Below are 25,663 nucleotides of genomic sequence, written 5' to 3'. Positions count from 1 at the left end.
TCCGGTGTCCGAATACCATCGTCCAATATATCAATCTTTACCTCTCGGCCATTTCGAGACTCCTCTTCATGTCCGTGATCTCATCCGGGACTCCGAACAAACTTCGGTCACCAAAAAACATAACTCATAATACAAATCGTCATCGAATGTTAATATTGGTTCGACAGCGGCACATCTCCGAGAACTATGTGGACATGACCGAGACACATCTCCGGTCAATAACCAACAGCGGGACCTGGATGCTCATATTGGTTCCTACATATTCTACGAAGATCTTTATCGGTCAAACCGCAATAACAACATACGTTATTCCCTTTGTCATCGGTATGTTACTTGCCCGAGATTCGATCTCGGCGGTATCATCATATCTATTTTAATCTCATTACCGGCAAGTCTCTTTACTCGTTCCGTAATGTACAATCCCACAACTAACTCATTAGTCATATTGCTTGCAAGGCTTATAGTGATGTGAATTACCGAGAGGGCCCAGAGATACCTCTCCGATACTCGGAATGACAAATCCTAATCTCGATCTATGCCAACCCAACAAACACCTTCGGAGACACCTGTAGAGCATCTTTATAATCACCCAGTTACGTTGTGACGTTTGATAGCACACAAGGTGTTCCTCCGGTATTCAGGAGTTGCATAATCTCATAGTCAGAGGAATATGTATAAGTCATGAAGAAAGCAATAACAATAAAACTTAACGATCATTTTGCTAAGCTAACGGATGGGTCTTGTCCATCACATCATTCTCTAATGATGTGATCTCGTTCATCAAATGACAACACATATCTATGATCAGGAAACATAACCATCTTTGATTGACGAGCTAGTCAAGTAGAGGCATACTAGGGACACTCTGTTTTGTCTATATATTCACACATGTACTAAGTTTCGGTTAATAAAATTCTAGCATGAATAATAAACATTTATCATGATATAAGGAAATATAAATAACAACTTTATTGTTGCATCTAGGGCATATTTCCTTCATGAGAGGCCAAAAATGGATAGGCCGGAGCAATGGAGATCGTGGCGGCGGCAGTCGTCACCGAAGCCATCGATGCGATCGGGAACAGAGGTGCGGAAGCGAACGACCGTAACCCTAAACTGATACCATGAGGAACGTTATGTTTGTGGGAAACTGCATGACACCCAAAACGGGTGTGGCTATATACAATATACATGATATACATAGAAGCTACATATAAACATTATCTAACAGTGGTAATATTCGGCAAATGTTTAAAATGCATGCAATGTTTGAGAACTTTTTGTGGTAACATTGGTAGTCGTGGCATTAGTCAAAATTTGTCAAAAAAATTCAGAATTTTTTTATTGTCTTCAATTTTTGTTTTCATATTTTACTATTCACCCGAGCTCATATGAGCTCGAGCTGAGAAGGGCACTTTGGGTTTCTTGTACGCTTCTTGGCGGTTGTTTAAGTGGCAGAGCTGATCGCATCAGTTGCACAATGAGGCAGTTTATGTACGTACCGGTTAACTAACTTAGGATTCAGTACCTGCATTGGAATTTAGAAGATCACAGCCTTTTAACATGAGGCCGGGTGTACCCTATTGATCCGTTGTATCCCTTTGATGCTAGATTTTGAGTTTATAAAAGCACCACTTATCGAAAATTCAGGTCAGTACAGTGTAGGAACCTCACCAACTGATGGTACGTTACTGGTAGAAACAAGCTCACGAACAATCCTTCCGCAGGTGCCCTGATTTAGCTATGGGGTACATTTCACCCTGTGCGTTCGGTTTATATGGTTTGGTTTATATGGTTTTTTGATTTGTACAGTATTAATACTTCGGTAAATACGGTATAAAATTAAAATACGGTTCGGTTTCGGTATATACCGAATTATTTCGGTATGGTTTTGGTATATACCATAAAAACCAAAGTTGACGTGAATTTGAAAATGACGTAATAATAATTTGCAAATTTATGACTCAAAACACATACTATTTTACAACAAATAGTATATAACTATATATATAAGTATATATGCATGCATTGATTCATCTGTTGATGGTTATGGACGTGCTCAGCATTTTAAAAAGAGAAAAATTACTATGTTAGAAGAAAAATTTACGTGCTTAGTAGTGAATTTAACTCATGTACAAGAAAAATGACAACTTGTATGGTTGTTCATCTCAAGAAATATAAATTTATTTTTTACTTCGGTTTATTCGGTTAACCGTTTGGTTTTTGGGTATATACCATAAAAACCAAAGTTCAAATCGGTATGGAAAGTTCATACCATACTGAAACCAAAAACCATAAAATTGATTCGGTATGGTTTTTCGGTTCGGTTTTCAAATGCACAGAGTGAGGTATATTGACGGCTTGACGCAAACGCAGCAGAGCAGTGGCCTATCTTCTGGATCCAGGTTATGTTTCCTTATTCCGTTATTCATGTATAATGGTTTTTTCTATTTGTCAAGCTAGCATAGTGGCCCGCGCATCGCGGGCAACATGGATGTTTGCATTAGCTTTTCTGGTTGTAAATATATATATATAGCTTTCTATCGAGTTAATTTCAGAAAACGACCATATTATGGGACATGTTTGCAAAAACCACAAGTCTATAGTTTTGAGGCATATGCAGAAAACTAGCACAGCGGCCCTCGCAAATGCTCCGGCAACATCTATGTTTGCATTAACTTTCTGGTTGTAAATATATAGTTTTCTGTCCATACATAGATTATCATAATTGTGTAATATTATTCTTTTGATAGATAAAACTATAATCCATAAAGTGGATGATAACATCTTAAGAAAACTATATATTATTAAATGTGAAGTAAAATATCAAATGGAACGACTCTTAACATAGAATTAGAAATTTTACATGTTCATATAACAATATCTCATTTACTCATGGTACTGTTTACTTAGTTCTTTTATAAATTTCACCAATGGGTTTATCAAAAATTTCACGGTTAAGTTTTCCCACTATTACGTGAAAACACTAAACTTTAACACACATATCACGTCCTCTTCTACTCTTTGCTACATATCTCCGTCGTACATGCACTCTCTCCAATCTTTATCTTTTCTCACTAATCATCTTTTGTGCACTCTCGTTGCTCTAGAACACAACGATTTTATTGTTTCATCATTGAATTGTGTGCATATAGTTGGACCATAAGTGGCTGAACTTAGGAGTTTAGTGAGTGAATGTAGGCATGAGTTATCACCATCTAATCCGACGGTCTCGTCGATCGCCCGCCAGCGAGTCGGGATCACCAACTGGTCTAGGAAACTCTCAGCATGCACCGCATGCGCACGCTGCAGAATCCGTCACCGTCATCGTCCACCGTCCCAACTTTCAAAAGTATCAACGCATTAACCTTGCCAGGCCCAACTGCCGTGGACGCCACCACGACGCCAGCCATCTTCACCACCCGGCCTGCGCGCGTCCATCAACGAGACCCCGCTATGTCACGCTGCCAAGACCCGTTGTCGCCAACACGGTAGATGCCACACCGCGGCACCTCCTGATCCAGATCGCCGCCACACCAACTCAATGATGTCCATGAGCCACATATCTCCCAAGAACAAATATTGACCATGTATTAAGAAAATGATGAATTTTTTTGATCATGTATATAACAATGGAAGCAAGCATTTGTAAAAATACTGGACAAGTATTTTTTAAAAATTAACCAAGCACTTGGAAAATGTTGGACAACTATTTGAAAAATGGTAATCAAGGACTTGAAAAATGTTATATATGTATAGAAAAAGTGTTGGCCATGTATTAAAAAATGATGAATATTTTTATCATATATATAAAAAAATTAATCAAGGATTTGAAAAAAAATGTTGAACAAGTGTTTGAAAAAAGTTTGTCAAACGTCTGGAAAATGTTAAATGTGTATAGAAAACTGTTGGCCATGTATTCAAAAAATGTTAATAATTTTATTTGAAAACTGTTAATCAAGCATTAAATTTTTAAAGAATGCATAGAACAAATATTGACCATGTATTGAAAAAAAGTTAATCTTCTATTTGAAAAATGTTAGTCAAGCATTTAAAATATGGTAGAAATATCGATAGAAAAATGTTGACCATGTATTAAAGAAATGTTAAATTTGTATTGGAAAAATATTAGATGTTTATTTGAGAAATGTTGTTGACATATAAAGAATATGTAGTACGCATACCAAAATGAAATAAACAAAACCAAGAAATAAACAAAATAAACCAAAGAAAAAAAGAAAATGAAAATAAAAACCAAGTAAGAAAAGGTAAAACGAATGAAAAAAAATAGGAGAATAAAAAAGAAAGCGAAAACCAAAAAAAAGAAGAAAACAATCGGAGAAGAGAAAGGAAAAACAAAAAAATGGTAGATGAAACAAAATAAAACTCAGGAGAAATGTAAAAAAGAGATCGAACTTCGTGTGGCAGTGATCGAAAAGATAAATGGGTCGGCCCAGTTGCTATAGGAGACGAAAAAATCCTTGCGTGAGCTCCTACCGTCTCGCTTAATGCGAGACATAGCTCTTGCGCGAGACAACACCACCCAACGATCTAGCGCACGAAAAGATGAAACACTCGCGATGCCGCCGCCGTGTTGCACGCACGCTAGACGACAAGATCATTCTCCAAACTCCGGCGGTGGCCCCGTCGTTCGCCGTGGTGTCACCTCCGCCCCTGGCCCCCTATTTTCCCCTGCTTTTGGGCTCTCGGCCACAACCCTCCTGTCATGTGCATAGTTCACATGCGTGGCGCTGCTTCACTTTTTCAAAATCAGTGGACCTTTTCTAATTTGATGGATTTTTTCAAAATCAATGGACTTTTTCTAATTTGATGGATTCAAATTCGACGAACTTTTTCACATTTGATGATTTTTTTCTGAATTCGATGAACTTTTTTCAAAATCGAGAAACTTTTATAAAAATTTTGATGAACTTTCTGTCAAATCGATGAACGTTTTTCAAATTCGATGAACTTTTTTCAAATTCGTGGTGTTTTTTGAAATTTTGTTTGCATTTTTTTCATAAGAAATCATGTTTTACTAAATTTCGTGGCTACGGTTTTGTTCTTAATATGTTCGCGTTGTAATATTTCATTCATTAAGTCCTAAGTAGCTCTAGTGTTTAGCTAGCCACTCACTGGAGCTAAATTGCACAGACTCGATTCCTCACCGCAGCCACTTTTGGGCGTTTTTTTCGTGTTATAATTACAATTTTTCCCCGCCTTGAGTGTTCATTGGCCGGTCCACTAGCGTGCTGCAGTGAGCGCTAGTTGGCTCAACCGATGCATAAGGCGCCCTATAGTAGCTCCCAGGTAGAAGGTCTGCTGTTAAAGGAAGTGTGGTTTGTTTAGTAACAAGGGTGTGCGTGTGCAGAAAAGGGTGTGTATGTGTGTGCTAAGATTTTAATTTTTTGTTTTTAAAAATAATAGTAATTTAGGTTCAAAATGAAAATTCTAAAAATGTTCCAGAATTTACAAATTGATCTATAAATTTGAAAAAATGGAGGTGACCAAAAAAATGTTCATGAATGTGAAATTTTTCATGCGAATTTGGAAAATAGGTCACAAGTTTGAAACTTTTTCTTGAATTTGAAATAAATTTCATGATTTGGAAAAGGTTCAGGAATTTGATCAATATTTGTGCATCCAGAAATATTCACGGCTTCAAAGCTTGTTCACAAATTTGAAAAAATGATCACAAATTCAAAAATAATGAATTTGAAAAAATGGATGTGAATTCACAAAAGTGATAAGCTAGAAATGGCGGAATCGAATCCCCGTCAAGCGAACAACGCGCGCTTGCTAGTGGAATAGGAACTAGTTTTTCGTACAAAAAGAGTCAAAAATTCAGTACTCTTATTGATATTCTCTGCTCCCCTAGAATTTTTTTTCCTAAGCACTCTATTCTTTTCTTCTAGAAAATCGATGTACTAAGCTAACCCTATAAAGATTTCTAAATACTCTGCTATGGCTGATTCTGTTATACGCAATGATGACTCCAACTAGTATAAATTACCTGAAAAATGGGAGGCACGTCAATTGTAACAGCTATTAATCTCAACACTCAACAGTGTGCATGCTGGGGCAGATGAGCAGCTATATAGAACCCAAAATAAGGCTGTTTGCGGTTGCTTGCTGTTGGTTCCTTGCGAGAAATACTTAGCAGAATAGAGGGGCGTATCGAAACACACTCTTCCATTTTCACTTTGTTTCTTTCGCAAGTACTAATCGACAGGTTTATCATCAAGATTCACGCCAAAGCTGACAACTGACAGGCCATAACTCGAGGTTTAACATTCAATAAGAGTTGATTAAATTTATTGTCCGCAAGATCCACGCCTTATTATGTCAACGATGCTGTTGTACGAAATGTTGTTATTGTATTCCTTTTCTAATTAACTGGGATCAATCATCAAGATCCCCCACGATAATACTACCAACAAACAACCCTGCTGCCATGTGCAATCCATTCAAGACACCATCGAATCATCGAATGGACCATCGATGCATTAATATGTGGAGCCAGTAGTGAAGCTGTTGATGCTAGCCAATAAATTAAACAATGGATAAACAAACATATGCCTGTCGGTGGTGACATTTTACCTCCTATATGCGCATTCTTATCCTGGCCCGTCAGTTGTGTTCACCAATATGGGCCATGAACACCACTGATCAGTACTGACGAGTCTTTTCTGTTAGTCATGCATGATGGTTTTATTATCTCATGCAGATTATTCGTGCATTGAAAATACTTTTTGGGGTGAAAAAACTTGTCCTTGCCTTTATTGGTCGGGCTCAACAACGGCGAACTTGCGTTTTACTTTATTGTAGGCGTTTTCTACTTATTGTTGTGTTGCTCGTCACTGATTGGTCTCCGAAACCCCCGCAAAAAAAAATGATTGGTCTCGGCAATCAAGATGAAAATCCTTGTCTAGGCCGTCTACGGTCATACATGGCAACGCTGACATGAGTATATATATTTTTCCTTCTTAAAGGCACTACTGCGGAAGAAGTCGGCCTAATCGTAGGTGTCTTTTAATATCTTGTAGAAGTTAGGTCGTGGTTTCCTTTGTTATGTACTCTGCTTAATAATTAATAAGAATGGATGTGTGCATCACACCGGAGGTCAGGAGTTTTAACCTCATTTTCGGAAAATGAAAATTGGTTGTGTGAATCAGTCGGAATAGAGGCTGAGGGTCTTTCCCTCTTTTTCGAAAATAAGTGGGAAACTGAACGTCATGGGTTAAGCCGCAGATGTCAGGAAAACTATATTTTCTTAGGTCTCTTCACAAGTACTCGTCACTAAATTTAGATGTCCTCACGCGTTGAAGGTTCCCGTCATAGAAGTTAGTTTCGAAGGCCGGACAGGACAATAAGCAACCATGGGATTTGAGGTCTTCTGGTAACTCTGTTTTATGCGGTCAACTCCAACCATTATTGCTCCATATAAATAGGAGCAACTTCCGTTCGCTGCCTACTCTGACAAAATAATGCACCAGTCGGCATCTGCATGATCTTGCACAGTATACATGATAAGGCTTGAAAATGATAAATAAAACCTAAACACGACGGTCTAAAAAGACTTGGTATCTGTACTATGTGAAGTCGCTTTCTGTTTTGCACATCTCAAGAAAATTGATCTGCATCTAGCTAGTGCAAAATAAGACACTCACAACTGATGAATACAAATATGGTCGACTTGTTCTACTAGGTTTCTTAAAATGCAAGGTGAGTTGGCATTTACTAGCTAGCTTTGTGGCACCACTGGATATAATTATATTTGCTTTTTGATCTTCTTCTCTAAAGAACTCAACGCGCTGCTGTTGGAGTAATGTAGGCATCTGTTCATTTGACTGCAATTGGTTCATGAGCTTGTTAGGTACATACAGCATCTACAACCGGAAGTACCAAATTCCGGTCCCCAAACGCCCGCGGACGCGTTCGCGGGCAGTGACCCGAAAACATAACAAATCGAATACACAACCCGATACTTCATTTTTAAATCATCAAATCCATATTATTACATGCAACATGAAATTTAATCAAAGTAGAGCTCGTCCGGCTCCGCCCTGTCCTTGTCCGGCAGTCGGCTGCGTCCTTTGAAGTGTTGCTCCGGTCACCGGCGAGGTAGAGTAGGACATGTGCACGTACCCGCTCATGGAACATAGAAGTTCCACAGCGGAAAAAAATCCTTGATAATTTTCTTTGGGCTTTCGGGAGTATATAAAGGTAGGGGCATCAATAGGCAGTTGAAAGGTGGTGCCCGGTGCACACGGTGTCACACCTGAATCGATCTTCTTCTGAACTTCATAATATAAATTTTTCTGATTTTTTTGGTCCCTCAGAAATGGATTTATCTGAAAAGTCTAAAAATAGCAGAAAAAACAAATGACACTTGGCACTGAATTAATAGGTTAGTTCAGAAAATAACAAAAATAGATGGCAAAACTATGCCAAAATGATATAATTGTAGCATGAAATGATCAAAATTATATATACGTCTTACGGCATATCAGTGTCTCAGACTTGTTGGAAGCTTGGAAATTCACATTTTTTGAATGGCCCACTAGTAACACAGAAATATCTTTTCCGCTTCGGATCTTTATTGATAAGGAGGACAAATAGGTAAGTGCCACTCAGCGGGAACGGTACCCAACTTTGTATCGTATTGTTCACGATAAGAATGGTGCTCTTGCACATCTTCTTATAGTATCTACAACCGAACTTTGCAAATCGGGCCCCTCAAATGCCCGCCACTGACAGGTCAAGTCTATAATTTGCCTTCTCACAATTGGACACCTTAATTATCATATCTCAAATCAATACAAACTCATCCAACTACGTCGATGCATTACACACATCGTTCGGCTACTCCATCACTACTAACATGCCACCGGACTACCAAAATTTGTCATGTTTGGTTATGGTGGAGATCATCCACGGCTGTCCTTGCCCTTCCCGGCGCCCTTGCCGTCCTTCTGGCAGAAGTACCAGTCAAAGGCACAGTAGGGATCGAGCCGGATCTGCTCGTCGCCGGAGCTATCCTCGTTGTCGCTGTCCTCCTTTGGTGGCAGTCCGGCCATGGCAGGGACCGCCCGATTCTGCTCTCGGGCAAAGGCGCGTTTGTTCGTCCACTACCGTTTCTTCATAATGTGGCTGTCGATGGCTTCCTCCTCTGCAGCCACCCGCATCACCGCATCAGCCGTCTCCGCTGCTGCCATTGTCGCCGCTTACGGGCCTCGGCGGCCATTATCCTCTCCTTTCCACGGCGGGCCTCCCGTCCACGGCGAGACTCATAGTCCGCCCGACCGGTGATGGGAAGGAGACATTTTCCAGCTGTTGGCACCGCAATGATCCAGCTCAGAGGACCCGATCACCCGTTGAGCCGATTCTATGGAGTAGCACCGCACAGATCCTGTCGTGGCCCGGGCACTGTCATCCCGGGAGCGATGGAGTGCAATGCAGACCGCCATTGCCTCCTCCAACCCCGCATGGGATGACACCCCAGTCGACGGATCCGGACTAGTCGGAGTCAGATCCGCTGCCCGCCATGCCAGAGACGGCCGGAAATCGCCGGAGGTAAGCTTGGGTGGCGGAGGGAGTTGTGGGAGTGAAGTGTGATGGGGCTAGAATTTGGTCCTACGAGCGGATGGGGAGAAATATATGTGGGGTCGGGTGGGCCAGCATGGGCCGAGTCCGATGTGGCGAACGCGCTCGGGTGCCCCCATATCCGCCCCATATTTGGGCTGGATATGAGGGCTGCCGGTCACCCCGGGTGTTTGAGGCCTGTTTGAAGCGTCCGTCTGGATCAAAATTTCATGTCCGGTCAGTGGCCGGGCGGGCCGCCAGGGTGTTTGAGGCGGGTTTGGGGCGCCTAACTGTAGATGCTCTTCTCTTATGCAGATTCTATACTGATGTACATATTCGTTTTGTATGCAGTCTATATTACACCGAACATAGTACCAATCGTTGTTCAACGCGGCGTCTATGCGGTTGGAACGGGTGGCTAGGAAGGTTTTTACCTAACAAGGGTGGCAGTATAATCTTTGAATGACCCTCCACCTCCCTCGACATGGCGCCGCCCCCCGCTAGGGCGGCTCGGGCGGAACCCTAACCCCCACCGCCGCCGGGCTCAACCAACCTCTCCCTCCTCGTCCGCCGCCGTTGGAGGAGGTTGCCGGGCGAAGCCCCGGGCGGTTGAGGGCGGCGGCGGAGGCCCCCTTCCCTCCTGTGTTGCATTGGGTGAGGCGGGTCACCTGTGGCGCAGGGGCCCTCCTCCTCGATCTGAGTCGTGGCGGCGCAGCCGTTCGTTCAGCGATGGCGCAGTGGCGGCGTGGTGATGGGAGGAGGCGGCGGAGCTGCGGGCTTCGTGGAAGATCTGGTGGTGCAGGCTGCTCGGTGGGCTTGCATGGTCATGGCGGTGGAGGTCGCAGGGGCCAGCGGCTTGGCCGGTCGACGGCGGCGGAACATGGCCGGTGGCAGCGGCGATGTTCTGGCTGGATCCCGGTGCTGCGGCCCTGGATGGTGGCGGTTGGTGAAGCTAGGGCTTCCCGCGGCGGCATGGCGTGGTGCAGTCCCTGTCCAAGGCGGATCTATGACGGTGATCGGGTCTACGGATTGGTTCGGATCAAAGACGGTGACGAGTGCGCGGGATCGATCTCGACGTCTCTCGCGGCTTGGCGAGGCAGGGTGGGAGCCCTCCTCCTAGGCTCCAGTGGTGGCACACTCAGGCAGTGGCCGGTGTGCCAGGGCTCCTACGGTGGCACTGCTGTTGCGGTTGGTCGCCGGATCTAGGCGGCTAGATCTGGGCTTTGAAGGCGGTCGAGACGGTGCACAGGTTGTCTAGTGGATTACTTGGGACGGATCTGGGTGAAAACCTGGTCTTCGATCGATGGCCAGAGCCGGTGACGACGATGCCCTTATCATCGTTTCCTTCATGAAGGCATCATCGAGGTGAAGCTCCCAACTCCACTCAATACCTCTGGGGGAAAACCCTAGATCAGCTGATCGGATGTTGGCGGCAATCATGTGTCGTTACCCCCTTGGGGGCGGCATTCTTGGAGGTGCACTCGGCCTCGCGGGACCAGCGGACGACATCTTTGGTGGAGCGGTGCTTCATCCTACACATTGATGGCGGCGGATCTCTACGGCGTGGCACAGTGCAGATTCAGCGTTCGATGTGCGAGGATGGACTCGCGTAGGAGGATGACGCTATCTGGCGTCGTGGTGGCGTCGATGACAGAGAGACCTGGCACGTTAGATGCAACAGTACAACTCTGAAGATGGATTGGTGGCAGGTGGCTGCGGCGGCCTCATACCCGGCAGGCGTCCTGGTTGAGGAGTGCGCCGGACTAGTAGGTGCCCCGTATCCGGGAGGCGTCCTGGTTGGGACCTCAGGTCTTAGATGTTTAGGTTTGGCTGCGAGGTCTGCTTGGTATTAGCCCCAGACTATCAGCATCCCTTCATCAACTGGTTAGAAGTAGCGACAGATATTGCCTAGAAGGTGGTTTTAGTCTTACTATTGTATGACTTAAGGTCTTATGTGAATAATTAATAAAGTGGCCGCATGTATTGTCCAGATGCAGAGGCCGGGGGTCCTCCTCCTTTTCTAAAAAAAAACCTCCCTCGACATAGCTATAGCATCGGTCACATATGGCTTTATCGATGCGTATAGCTTTTATAAGATTGTTCATCTTGCGTTGTGCATCTATGCTTTGAACTGGTAAAACGTTTTATATTTAGTTACAGTATTACTGTATTTGCGGGAGAGGATTTGGGACATACAGATGCGGGGCACCGAGTCTCTTGCGCATGCTTTTTTTTTGGCTTTCGATTTTTCAATTTTTTATCTTTTGAATAAAAAGTTCAAAATAAGTTAATATTCAAGTTTTTATTTCTGATGAGGACTTTCAAACAAGATCCATTTTAAATACCTTTTGACCAATTTTGAAAATAGTTATTAAATTTCAACTCTTCAAACTTAGTAATGGCTTGAGCGATGTGATGAGTAAAAAGACGCTTGAAGTTTCAACTCTTGATTCTTAGTATGAGGGACCGATAAAATCATGATTTTTGTCCTACGACCGGCAAAAATAATGGCTTAAAGTTTCAACTCTGAAACTTGGTACTCGCTACCGAGAAAATCGGGATTTCTGCTATATTTTACGTAACATATACTCCCTCCGTCTCATAATGTAGTAGTGTCAAAAAACGTCGGAGTACAAAATAAATTTGCTGTGTTTTATTTCTACGTACTACTTATATTTCTGCGCATGCATCCATCGCAATGTAGAGGAGGACCCCACCGAAAAATCGGTTGAGACCTGAAGCCCCCCGATACTCTCGAGCCGCCCCCGCCCGCCAGTCCCCCACTCCCCATCACACCTCCACGCCGTCGACTCCCTCCCTCCCTCCCTCTAGCCGCAGCCACCGGCTCACACACCACCCCCACAAACCCACCCAACCACGCCCTCGAGACTGCCTTCGCCCATCCTGCACGCCGTCGAGCCTCCCCTCGCCCCGCAGCACCGCCTCCGCGCTCGCCACCTCTCTGACAGCCGGTGTCTCGGACCGGTCGACCACGCTGTAAGTCCGACCACCACATGCAGCTTCCCTGTGGTTTTCCGCTTCCTTTCTACTGATCCTACCTGCAAACTGAAATGTATTCGTCTTCTCTCTATGCACGTCCTGAATGGCTGAATCATAATGCTCATCATCTCCCTTGATTTTAACTTGCAGCTGCTCTCTTCTCCGCTTCCATTAGTCTCTCAATGGCATGAATTTCCGTAGGGTCTCCCACAGCCACCTTAAGCTAGCTAGCCTCTCCCTATTTCAGGCTGCCAGCCGTCGGCTATCTCACACGCCGCCGGTGCATCAATGTGCTCCCTGCCTTCTTGCCAGCCGAAACACCACCACCTATTTCTTCTTCACCACATTGCCAATCCAGATTCCAGACTCGCTGCTATGTAAGTCAACGGCCTGTAACTGAGGGAGGAGAGGACAGCCAACTCAGGCATCCACAAACTAGATCCACCACCAGAGATCAAAATTAAGTGAGAGAGAGAGGGGAGGGACCGAGCATGGACATCACGGCGGGGGTCATGGGTTCCGTCCTGTCCAAGCTGGACAAGCTACTCAAGGAGGAGTACAATCTGCCGTCCGGCGCCAAGGAAGACCTCAAGTATGTTGCAGAAGAGCAGAGGCGCCTGCAAGCTTACTTCTGCAGCATGACAGATGCGCCGCCAGACCAGCTCGATAAGTTTGATCGGGGTTGGTTATCCAAAATCAGCGAGGCGTTCCGCAAGAGTGAGAACATCGTCGACATCCTGATGGTTGAGTGCTCTAAACCAGCCGCTGACCCGGGTGTCTGCAGGCGGCTCTTTAGAAGGACCAGAGATTCACTGAATCCTCCTCATCAAGATCCTAAAGATCTGATTGCCCGTATCAAAGAGATAACATTGGATGTCCTGGACGTGTTTGCCACACATAAACATCTTGACGGTTGCCTACGGCCGTTGTACAAAGATGAGAAAGACCTCGTCTGCATCGACGGACCAAAAGATGTGTTAATCAAGATGCTGACAGAGGGAGATGACATGTCAATGAATCAACAGAAAATAGTCTCCATTGTCGGTCTTGGGGGATTGGGCAAGACAACTCTTGCCCATGTTGTGTACCATCGGCTTAAACCACAGTTTGATTGTGTGGCTTTTGTTAGGGTCCCCCTTAAACCCGACATGGTGGGATTGTTCACGGAGATGCTCTATCAACTGGATGTGAAAAATCATATAAACATCAATGAAGAAGCAATGGATAATATACAGCCTGTTTCTCTAATTAGAGGATTTCTTCTGAACAAGAGGTATGGATCAATTAACGAACATGTTTTTTCTTCTCTTGTAGACAATATGAACTTTATCAATGCATCAAGTAGATACAAAATACATGTGTTTTTATTGTTATACGTCATTGCAATTTGGTAGCTCTCTTGAATTTTGATTTGTGAGATGCGACAATGTGAGTACCCTCTATTTCTTAAAACCATTGTTTTCTTAGATGGCTCGATCTGCATGGGCTAGAGCCTGGCAGGTGTTCATAGGTGCGTAGTCATAGTTTGTGCTCAAATGCACACAGTTGCGAGGCAGTAATTACTTAGATAGCTATAACTATTGTGTTTTTTAGCTTTAGATATAGAGTCAGCCTTGCATGATTCGCTTCTCAAGGATTTAATGAACTTCTTTAACCATAGTTAATAAACTTGAAACGAAAATTGTACTCCTCTGGTTTCATTTTTGTCGTTGCTAGCTAGCAATTTACAGACAGGCTAGGCTCAATAATACGTACACATACTTTAGCAATCTTTGACTTGGTTGCCTAGTTATCGCAGCCACACTTATCCCGTCATGATTACTATATCACGCATATTATATGACTGCTTTATTTGGTCACCTTTATGCTCTTAGTAGCAAATATTATTATCAAGCCTTACTCGAGTTTGACTTTCATTGTCAAACTTTGACAGGTACCTGATCGTAATTGATGATTTATGGAACGAAGATGATTTGCATAGCATCTCATCTAGCTTGCCCAGTAATGACAAGGGTAGCAGAGTAATTACTACTACTCGTGTTAATGGTATAGCTAACTTGTGTTGCTCAGGCGGTAATGAGTCAATGTATGAAGTTCAGTGTCTTGGATACCAAAATTCCAGAGAGTTGTTTTTGAAGCATTATTTTCGCCATGGCAGTTGGCCTGATGCAGATACAGACATTTTTGATGATATCATTAGGATGTGCAGTGGTACGCCTTCAGCAATAATAAGTATTGCTTCGTTACTCGCAACCAAAGTAACCGCACAAAAGCCATGGCAGGAGATGATGAATTACTTACATTGTTCTTCGAAGCAGATGCCAAGTTCTTTAGGTTTTAAATCTGAGAATATTCCTGGTTTTGAAGACTTGAGAGATATTCTGTCACTTATCTACGCCCACCTTCCCAGCCCTCTGAAGGACTGTTTGCTCTACTTAGCAGTACATGCTAAGAACCAAATAATTCATAGGACTACTATGGTTAGGAAATGGATTTCTGAAGGATTTATCTCTGAAAATGCGAGGCATAGTCGAGAGGAAGTAGCAAGCGGGTACTTTGATGAGCTCATCAGCAGAAGTTTCATCCGGCTGTCAGAATATGATAACTATTCAAGGGAAGAGATGTATGAAGTGAATAGTATGGTGCTTTATGTTCTTAGGCAAATATCAGACAAAGAACATTTTGCTACCATCTTGTCTGGCGTTGGTATTTCAAGGGATTATGCTCATTATTTCCGTTTGTCAGTCCAGTGTTCTGGTACAGAACTTCCAGTGATGGATTCATCTCGCATTCGTTCCACAACTATTGCTGGACCTGCAAAGATTTATTTAAACCATGATTGGGTGTATCTACGGGTGTTGGATCTAGATGGCTACAAGGATTTGCAAAACTCTGATGTGGATCATATATGCCGAATGACCCTGTTGAAGTACTTGAGTCTCAAGCATACTCCAGTCACAATAATCCCTCCAAAAATCAGGAGACTACACTCTCTGGAGACTCTGGATTTAGGGCATACTGAAATCAGTAATCTCCCACCAGAAATTGGGCAACTGCAAAATCTGAAGACTCTCGATGCAGGCGGCATAAAAATCAGTTGTCTCCCGCCAGAAATTGGAAAACTTCAAAATCTGGAGACTCTGGATGTAAGACAGACAAAGGTGAAAGAGCTGCCTAAGGAACTTGTTCGTCTTCCCAAACTAGCCTATCTTTATTTTGGAGATTGTAATTCTGCTCGAGGAGTAAAGTTACCTGTCGGAAGTGACCAGTTGAAGTCAGTGAAGGTGCTTGGTACTGTTGATTCAAGAGAATGTTCTGGAAATGCCATGGAGGAGATTAGTGGACTGACAAGACTAAGGGAGATTGAAGTAATGTTGTATGATCAGCCTGCCGACATGGTACAGAATGATAAGTTAATGTCTTCCATTGGCAAGTGCGTGAATCTTGAATATCTGATTATTTATGGTGACTACAGCCCAAGCAACGAACTTCCTGTATCCCCCTATTTTCGTTCACTTGAGAGATTGAAAGTGGCAGGAAGATTTATGAAAGTTCCCCGGTGGCTTGCAGAGCTTACCATGCTCAGGAAGCTTGATATCAGAGTCTGTCAGCTAGACCAAGATGATCTTAAGATACTTGGAGCCCTGCCATCCTTGAGCACTCTCGCACTTGAACTGATTTGCATTATTTTGAAGAAAGATGTAACTATCACGAGCAAGTTGCATCCTGAGGAAGAAACAATTCCAGAAGATTGTTTCCCGAAGCTCGAGGTTTTCAGTTTCGATTGTCATGTGCCATGGATCACCTTTCAGCAGGGAGCTATGTCGACACTGAAACACTTCCACTTGAAGCTCTATGCTTGCCCAGATTATAAATTTCCTTCAGGCATCATCAACCTTCCTAGTCTTGAGAAGATTAGCCTCCGGTACTCTTCAGATCATGCAATCAGTGGCAGTATCACGAAAGCAGTTGCTACCATAAGAGAACAGGCTGCCACACATGGTAAGCCGATAAGGTTTTCTGTCAATGGCGATTCTGAGGTTGTGAGAGGAGGTTGGGGGAATGAATACATTTTCCCATCCAGATATTATTTCCCATGGATGTGGTTATGGGCTCCTAGAGAAACAGCAAGGTTCAGGCAAAACAATAGTTGATCCTGAAATCGTCGCCACTAAGAGTATTCGTGTTACAAACTTGCTCAAGCCTGTGCTGATATATCTTTACCTCCATTTCTTTCTCAGCTTTGTTCCCTGCCTCTGCACCATCATACTGCCAGCCTCCATTTCTCATGTTGGCAGGTATGTGCCAATGTTGGTTGCTTCGTTCAACGGGCACTTCCCTCTAGTTCGCCAGCCTGACGTTGGGCTCTGGTTTTCTTGGAAATTCATCATCTACTAGATACTCTATCTTCCTCTTTCTTGTTTCAAGACAAGCAAATACGGTTGGTTTAAAAGATGCCTGCCTGCTGAGGTGTAAAGGACAAGACATCCATATCATGAATAATGCTTGTATATGAATTGTATCTATCCTTATTCCATGCAACCCTTATTAATAATGCTTGTATCCTCATATGGGTATGGACTTTTCTATGATGTGTCATTTTCGTAACGCTACACTACGATGCTTATCATAATATCAGGAACTCTCCAAGTTATTCTATTTGACATACTTGATAGCACTGCTTGTGGCATGTATTGTACACTAATTTTTCTTTATCTATGGATAAGCTATATGTTTTTCAGGGCATCAATAGAAAACCCGATTTTTTGTAGGACCTACTTATTTTCATTGGTTTCAGATGATATCCTAAAATCCTGTATATCTTGACGATCAGGCTGATTTTAATGCAATCTGAGAAAAGACTGGAAAAAGACGGAGTAGTTTGGAAGTAAATGACATGTCCACTGGAGGTCGTCTTGTTATCCTTAAAGAGAATCACAGACAACCACATATTTATTTTCTCAGCAAAAATTTACGGCGAGTTGCAACACATATTAATGTTCATTGCCAAAAGGATCAGATTTTTTAATTCTTTTTTACTTTTTCTTTTCTTTCGATTTTACTGTTTTTCTAGTGCATTTGAGCTTGGGAGCAGAAAATCCATGTTCCTTCGGCAAGTCCGTACTTATGCCCGCAAGACAATTTTGGTGCTGAATGCAGAAAACCGGGAATTGCAAATCTGCGAGGCTAGTAACGGTAAACATCCACCGTTCCTGATGTCATGGGGATTGGTAAGGTTATTTCAGGTATAACAGGTGTGAATGGATACATAGGAATACTTGTAGATTAGAGAGAAGGATCTTTCACCTCTACAGATCAAAACACTACTCGCCTCTCATCACTGACCGGCCCTTGACCACGCGTCAGTGATGGCAATAGCACTGCCATGCCTCTTCAAGCGTGTCAGTGATAAGCTTTTTGGGGCTGGGCAGAATGCTTATCACAAACCGGTTTAAAACAGACCCATCTGTGATATTGTGTTTCTGTGACCAAAACAGCCCGAAGTTTATCACTGACATGCTGCTTTATTTGACTAGTCTGAGTTGATCACTTTGTGCATCCTTGATCTGAATGCGTACTTCTTCGACTGAAATACCCGAGTAAAAGATGTGAGTTGCAATTAAAATTTGTGCTATTGTTTGAGTTGTAAGGATGCATATCCATTATGAACAGGTAAAAAAAATGTAGTAGATGTATTTTCGGTTGGATCATGATGCTCATCATGATTGTGTCCATAAAAAGGGATTGTGATTTGATCAAGTAATGTATGTACTTGACAAATATACCAAATCAGATGTGATTTTTGCAAACTGTTAGGAGCTACAATACAAGAAATGTGCAGAATTGAGTGTTATTTGTGTTAAAAGTTTTCACGGAGTTAACCGTGTTTGGGCAAGTGCAGTCCTAGGTTGTTGACCTCCTAAGAAGAAGTCCACATTTTTGTGGGACCCCCCCCCCCCCCCCCCGGCATAGGAATACAGTTTGTGAATCTTGATTAAATGTGTGGTGTGGATAGGTCGGGGAAGTCCAGCCAGGTGTGGGTTTTTTTTCCAGAAACAAAAACAAAGACGCCCAACAAGCTGAACAACTGCAAGCCTTGGCAGAAGAATTTCCTTCGGTGCCTATGAATCTTTTCTAGCACTGATTTATGTACCATTTGTTCTTTTAGAAAAGGAGGATTACCCCCGGCCTCTGCATCAGAGTGATGCATGCAGCCCCTCTATTAAGCAAAGTGACCGAAAAGTCTGTGATCCAGAACAAGCTCGCTCAGAGCTGAAGAAAAATTAGAAAGTATAATATGCCACCAATGGCGAAAATAGAACGAGATGACTAAACACCTATCCTATTACTGGATCGCCATCCAAACCGGTTATAGATATACCGAGCTGCCATCGGGCAGACCCAGTAACCAAAGGCTCTCTGGCTTCCACAGGAGTGAGTAACAACCACATACGATATGTATCATTTGTTAAGGCAAGCTAGATAAACACATGGATTAAGGCATCATCTGGATTCTGCTATGCTACTGTAAATGAAAATGTGAGAAAACAATTTGTACATTTGGCTTGCTCAAGCGGTGTAAAGCATTACAGATAAAGCTCAAGGAATGTAATTAAAAGTAGATCGAGTAAATACTGCTCTGAACTTGCACAAAGAATAAAATTACACAACATAATATCTTTTAGAAGAAAACTCAAAGAATAATAATAAACCAGTAGTTGGCTTTTGGGTCACTCACTCGTGATACTGATCAACAATTATTCTTGGGCCTTTGTCATCTTCCCTCGCTGCAGTTGCCATATTGTCTACCATAGACTTGGTAACACCACCTGCTTTGTCATGTATTCTAAGATGCACCTCTTTTAGATTTTGAAGATTTTCGATGCCATTTATTCCACCCAAATTGCTGAACCTTAGCTCAAGCCGTTCTAGCTTCGGCATTGCATTATCTGGGAAGGTTAGCAGTGGCACCAATGGAGCTGAGAAGCGAAGAAGTTTGAGCTCCTCAAATCCGCTAGCTGGAACTATGATCTTCCCATCAGCCTTGTTTTCCCCAATGGTGGCAGCTGTACCAGAATCCACCTTTGCTGAAGTGAGTGAAAATGTGAGAGAAAACAGTGTCTTGACCTTGCTCAACTGGAGCAAAGTATCAGTAGTCAGTACCGTCAACGAGAGGGTCAACTTCGTCAAGATATCAAGTTCCGTGATCCATTGTGGGAGGTCAACCAACTTGCCAGACAGTTCAAGAGCATTCAGAAACTTGGGAGGGAAAGAGAGAGCAGTCAGCAATTTTAGAAACTCAGATGACTCATCATCGATTATCAGGGTGTGAAGAGAGTAGCCACCAAGATACTCAATTGAGGAGCTTAATTCTCTGAAAAGCTTACTTCCCTTTCCGATGTTGAGCTTGTAAATGGCTAGCTTCCTCAGTTCAGTTAGATGATGAAGGTCTGCCACAGCAGCCGCTGACCCCTCATCGATCTCGATACCCGACAGTATGCGCAGGGATTTCATTGTTTCCTTCTTCAGGTCTTCTGGAAGCCTCAATGCCTTCCGTGTTCTTTTGTTCCCACCAAGTATGTTGACCAGTCGTTCCAGCTGGCAGACAGTGCTCGGCAGCTCTGTGACATTGGTCTCCCTTATGTCAATAGTCTCCAAATACTGGAGCCTTCCAATCTTCTTAGGGATCTTGTCAATCTCTGTCCTTCGGAGACTGAGGTACTTGAGTAGAAGCATCTTGCATATCTCCTTGGCATGTTGCTTTTTAAAATCATTGCAACCTTCAAGATCTAGCACTTGCACAATTCCAAACTTCAATGAATTGGAAGGCAGTAGGGTCAAGCTCCCAAACAAGGTCAGAGATCGGACATGAGAAAAGTTCATGCCATCCATTCCTTTCTTGTATTTGGAGTCACCACCTTGGAGAGACAGCCGACGGACTTTGTTGCTAGGCAGCGCCATGAGCCAGTGGCCACCAACCACGGTGACAAAGTTCTCTTCGCTTGCCCTGGACACAATGTACTGGAGAACCATGTCATGAACTTGATAGCTCTTCACCTTCCCGTTGCTGCTGTGCTCCACAGCACGTATGATCTTCCTCTTTATGAGATGATTGAAGTATGTCTCCGCGACATCCTCCGCACTCAGCCCATCCTTCTCGCTGACGAAGCCTTCTGCTAGCCATCGCCTGGTCAGCCGCTTCCTGCTGATGTTTCGCCCCTTTGGAAATATGCATAGATACAAGGAGCATGTCTTGATCTCAGCAGGCATATCATTGTAGCAATGGCTTAGTATCCTTGTGACTCCATCCTGGCCAATAGGTTTCCCAGAGTCCGGTACCAACCTGGTGCAAACATCCATCCAGTCCTTCTCTAGTTTATCTGGGTTGCAGACTGCGTGCCCAGCCATGGTAACTATGGCCAATGGCAGACCCCCACAAATTTCCCAGAGTTCAGGTGGAATTTTCTTCTGGTTTTCTTCACTCATATTGGATTCGGCCATGAATAGTTCTTTAGGTTTGTCATCCCTAAGTACGCCCACTTTATGAACATGAACTCCTTTATCTCTTATGCACGCACTAGCAACAGCTTGAAACCGTGTGGTGAGTATTATGCTGCCGCCTCTCTTACTTTTAGGCAGTGAATTTCTTATCTTCTCCCACATCGATGCAGACCATACATCATCAACTAAGAGCAAGTAACTGCAATGAGGAGAAAAGACCATTAAAATTGGTACGTCTTAAATAAGCTCTTTACAGTATGTTATGCTATCTTATCTTATCACTGTAACTGGTAAATATGAGGAATACGAACATCGCTGGCTCCAGTGAGTCTGGGATTTTTCAGAAATAAAAAAAATCAAATTTAAATGTCTCAGAAACAGCTTAAACAACTTTCACATGTGCATGTAGATGTGTCCTACATATATGCGAAATTTAATTATAAATAATATAATATGTAAGCTACACAAAAAAGACAAATTGTGTACATATACAAATACTCAATCTATTATAGACATATTCTAGGCGTGCATACCATGTTAAATTTTACTAAGAATAAAGAAATGTCAACAGCAAGGAAATGAACTACACACTATAAGAACTTTGCCCCAAAAGTGCAGTATTAAACTAGCATATTTTCTATTTTGGATGCAACGCTTTTGCAATTTTGACTAAATGACCAATAAGTTGCTCATGTCTATGGTCAAATAACAATTGGTCGTATACTAGCCGCACCTTTTCTTTCTTTTTTCCCTTTTTAATGAGAGGTAATGATGTACATGGAGAGCACTATGCATGCTTGTATATATTATGTTCCTGTATACTATGCAACTCTTATGATTTTGCAATGACCTAATTAACCATAATGCAAACTCATCTTGAAAAATATGCTGTACCTTTGTTCCCCCAAGTGCTTCCTGAGATCTCGTGCAATATCTGAGGTGCTGCCACCAGGCTGATCATCGTCCTGGTGGCCCTTCTGTTTGAAAGTATCCCACAGGCTGCCAATGGCAGCCACGAGGCTATTTTTCTCCGAAGTGCCGACACCACTGCTGCCTTGCTTCTCGTTAGCATCTTTGGATTGTGGCATGACTTGACTATGTATGCTTTGTAGTATCGCTTCTATGTCGGAGCTCTGCGACACCGTGACCATGGCCCGGCAGTCAAATTGATCAGCAAATTTTTGGTATAACGCCATGGCCATTGTAGTTTTGCCCACCCCTCCGAACCCGACGATGGACAGAACACCTTGGCCATTCTTCTTAGGCCCCGTTTGGGATGTAGGGGCTGATGAGGAGGGATCTGTGGGAGATGTTGCAGCTGGTTGTTGTAAGGTCACCCATTCCCCGAGGTCCTTGATGTCCTTGTCCACTCCGACAGGCTTCTTGGTACCAACAAGCTCAAGGCTCATCTGTTGGTTCTCGGCAGCCTGGAATCCTCCAGTGGCAACTGCACTGGATTCCCCACTGCCACTCTTCGGATTATCGACGCCATACCTCGTACGCCGTTCGCCAATCTGCTGCGCACGTACCTTGAGCTCAGCAATGCTGGAAGCAATGTCGCGGCGAGACTGCCACGTCCAAAACTCATAGACCTTGGAGATGACAAACGCGCAGCAGACTTCGCCACCGGGGTCGTGGGAGAGGCGGTGCGCGAAGTCGTCCACGCAGTCCTCGATGTCGTAGGTGACATCGCGGATCTGCTCCATCCAGTCTTTCATCCGGCGGTCATGGCCCTGGGGAATAGTGCTGCTGAGGTCGCCAAGAAAGGCCTGCATGCTCGTCATCTCGTCGTTGATGTACTGGATGTCGCCGCGGACGCCCCTGATGAGAGCATACTCGTGAGCAAGCAGGCCACCGAGCTTCCTCAATAGAGATTTCATGGTGGCCTCCGAAGCACCCACCACAATCTCCATTGTTGGCACCCTTGGTGTTCCTCACTAGCACCTACCGAAAATTTCTGGGTTTTGATAGGATTAGTAGCAATAGATTGATGAGACTGGGCGTACTTGGGGGGCTTTGAGGGACTGTTGATTTTTTGTTTGCTGCAGCAGGCTCTGAAACTTGGGGGGATTTCTTGCTTCCATTTGTGCACGCACCCGGCACCTCCCTCTGAAAGTCTACACAAGCACTATATCAATATAATACCTACGGTTTTGAGTAATTAAACAAGGGGTCGGGTACCAAGACTTGGTATCCTATGCAAAGTCTTTCTGTCATATTCAGTCAACTCTTACCATTATTGCATTAGGCCTATACAGATAAGAGCATCTTGTTTAGGTTGCTTAAAACTAATGCTGGACTTGGCATCTATGAACTGTCCAATTGTCCATCATACTAGCACGGATAAAAATATGGCTCTAAACAAACTAACAACTTGAGTAATGTAGTGTCTAACTGTTCGATTGTATCATGCTGACACCTTGGCGTGTTAGGTTAGCTATTAGCTGTTGCATGTTCTCATGTCGGACATATTATCTGTACATACCTCCACGGCACATGAATTAGGAAGCTGCATTCCGGCTCTATCCTACTCACTCTGTCCCAAAATAAGTGTCTCAAGTTTACTACACCTTTGTACTAAAGTTAGTACAAAGTTGAGACACTTATTTTGAGACGGAGGGAGTATCATGCAGCAAAAGCTAGCTTGTGGTGTGGACACCTATATACTTAATCCAAAAACACCAATAAGTCCATCCTAACAAATCCAGTATGTCAGAAGGAGAATCATGACCCGAGACAAAGGCCCAGTTTTTTGTCCAGATTTTTTTCTGGACAGGAGAAAGGGTTGATCTGTTTCTGTAACTCGTGTTGCACTAGCATTTCTCGTTCAAACAACCAAGTTTTAAAACTCAAAACTAACAGGAAAGCCTTCCATGTTGGTCCTGCCAGGAATAATAGCTCTCCCTGGATAAGCATCTGTGTCAGGAATGCTGGGCCGAAACTAGACAGAAAAAGTTTATTGACGATTTTCAGTACCTCTATCCCTGGCGGCTTTGAACCATTAGGAAAAATTTAGGATTCTTATAGCGTAGGAACTCCTTCGCCTAATGCCAATCTTGGGTAACATACGGGTCAAGTCTAACACATGACATCAGGGAATGCGTCTCAAAATACAAATTAAACAAGGGTGCAGGTACTAAGACTTGGAATCCTATCCCACGTCTTTCGGTTATATCAAGTCAACTCTCACCATTATTGCACTATACCTTTACAGATAACAGCAACTTGTTTTGGGATGCCTGGACCAAATGCCAGCCACGGGCATCTATGTGCTGTCAATTGTACTGGCAAAAATAAAAAATAGGGCTCTAAACCAACTGGCAACTCGATTAATGTAGCGTCTAACTGCTGTTCCATTATACCGTGCCAACACCTTAGCTATTAGCTGTTGCACGCTGTCATGTCGAACATATTATCTCTATTAGCTATTAGCATATGAATTGTGAATAGACTTTAATGACGCGATGAACAAGAAACCAGGAAGCTGATTTCTGGCTCTACCCTATTATGCAGAAAAGGGTAGCTTGTGAAAACCTACATACTGATAATGCACGAACTCAACAAGTCCCAGGGAGCTCATGGGACTTCTAACAAATACGGCCTATCAGGAAGGAGAATCATGACCCGAGACAGAGGCCCACTTTGTCCAGATCTTTTCCAGACAGGGGAAAAGGGTGATCAGTTTGTGTAATTCGTGTTGCACTAGCATGCCTCGTTCAAACAATCAAGTTGTAAAACTCAAAACTTTCAGGATCGATCAGGAGGCGTGCATGCCAATGGTAGAGGCAGAGGCAGAGCAAAGAGGGGAAAGAGGACATCCACGCACCTCGGTAAAATCCATCACATCGTGCGGCCAGGGCATGCCCAACGAAGAAGAAGCGCACACTGGGCTCGAGCTCGCAATCTTGGCGGTTAGCATCTTGCGCGCGTGCGTGGTCTAGGATCGACATGGCGTCTCACAGCGTCGCTGGCATTCCGTCGAACACCTGCCGCGCGCCGTGGATGTGGAGGTGGGCGCGGCTGGCAGCCAGCCGTACGATCGCCGCGAGTCGGGATTACTTAGAGCGGACCCACACGGTTGGCGGAGAGGAGAAGGCCCGCCGGACCGGATGGGTCGGCGGCTGCGGCGGCGAGCGATGACGGAGTGGCAGTTGCCGGCACGGCGAACAGATGGACGGGGAGCATTTTTGTTTGTTGCCTGCGGCTGATTGAATCGGTGGGTTGGTAACCCACGCTGGCTGGCCACGTAGCCACCTCTGCACGTCAAAACGGGAAGCCTGGTGATGTGGCGCCTACGTGTACGCCGTATCATCCTAATGTGTTTTTTGTGAGAAAATCATCACCAAGTACTCGTATTTCCTAAGTCGGAATTTTACTTGTTGCAAAAAAAGAGTGGAACTAGAAAAACATTAAAAAATATATAAAACCTGCAAATTCTTATAGGACCATGCATTCGACTTATTTTTATCGATATTCATATATTCATTATCTTAATGTTCTCGTTGAATATCATACTACAAAGGGTTTCCCTATCATAAATACTCCTCTTCTCTTGCCAACGTTAGTTGTCCTGTCC

At 43.7% G+C, this 25,663-nt stretch overlaps 2 protein-coding genes across 4 annotated transcripts; one reads left to right on the top strand and one right to left on the bottom strand.

The window, feature by feature from the left end:
- Positions 1-12,377: 12,377 nt before the first annotated feature.
- LOC123142977 (disease resistance protein Pikm1-TS-like) lies at positions 12,378-17,249 on the top strand. Of its 2 annotated transcripts, XM_044561716.1 has the most exons (3): positions 12,378-12,582; positions 12,736-13,858; positions 14,519-17,249. In XM_044561716.1, the coding sequence occupies exons 2-3, from the start codon at positions 13,077-13,079 to the stop codon at positions 16,737-16,739; spliced, it is 3,003 nt and encodes a 1,000-aa protein (XP_044417651.1). In that variant the 5' UTR covers positions 12,378-12,582; positions 12,736-13,076; the 3' UTR covers positions 16,740-17,249. The 2 variants fall into 2 exon arrangements, with proteins under 2 accessions (XP_044417651.1, XP_044417652.1); XM_044561717.1 differs by lacking the exon at positions 12,378-12,582 and having other exon boundaries at positions 12,601-13,858.
- A 570-nt stretch (positions 17,250-17,819) lies between these two features.
- LOC123142976 (disease resistance protein Pik-2) lies at positions 17,820-25,300 on the bottom strand. Of its 2 annotated transcripts, XM_044561714.1 has the most exons (4): positions 24,914-25,300; positions 21,982-23,204; positions 19,325-21,286; positions 17,820-18,172 (listed from the first exon to the last, which is right to left on the bottom strand). In XM_044561714.1, the coding sequence occupies exons 2-4, from the start codon at positions 22,998-23,000 to the stop codon at positions 18,133-18,135; spliced, it is 3,021 nt and encodes a 1,006-aa protein (XP_044417649.1). In that variant the 5' UTR covers positions 23,001-23,204; positions 24,914-25,300; the 3' UTR covers positions 17,820-18,132. The 2 variants fall into 2 exon arrangements, with proteins under 2 accessions (XP_044417649.1, XP_044417650.1); XM_044561715.1 differs by lacking the exon at positions 17,820-18,172 and having other exon boundaries at positions 19,196-21,286.
- Between the last annotated feature and the right edge of the window lie 363 nt (positions 25,301-25,663).

This window comes from Triticum aestivum, chromosome 6D, assembly GCF_018294505.1.
Source record: "Triticum aestivum cultivar Chinese Spring chromosome 6D, IWGSC CS RefSeq v2.1, whole genome shotgun sequence".
Taxonomy (NCBI): domain Eukaryota; kingdom Viridiplantae; phylum Streptophyta; class Magnoliopsida; order Poales; family Poaceae; genus Triticum; species Triticum aestivum.
This window is presented reverse-complemented; position numbering and strand designations above follow the sequence as displayed.

What these genes read in the sequence shown, in the direction of transcription:
- LOC123142976 (XM_044561714.1), bottom strand. Translation starts at nt 23,000, where the DNA reads ATGGAGATTGTGGTGGGTGCTTCGGAGGCCACCATGAAATCTCTATTG. An exon ending in AAGCACTTGGGGGAACAAAG is followed by an intron (nt 21,287 to 21,981) that starts GTACAGCATATT and finishes TCCTCATTGCAG; the next exon opens with TTACTTGCTCTTAGTTGATG. An exon ending in ATTGTTGATCAGTATCACGA is followed by an intron (nt 18,173 to 19,324) that starts GTGAGTGACCCA and finishes CGGGTATTTCAG; the next exon opens with TCGAAGAAGTACGCATTCAG.
- LOC123142977 (XM_044561716.1), top strand. Translation starts at nt 13,077, where the DNA reads ATGGACATCACGGCGGGGGTCATGGGTTCCGTCCTGTCCAAGCTGGAC. An exon ending in GGATTTCTTCTGAACAAGAG is followed by an intron (nt 13,859 to 14,518) that starts GTATGGATCAAT and finishes AAACTTTGACAG; the next exon opens with GTACCTGATCGTAATTGATG.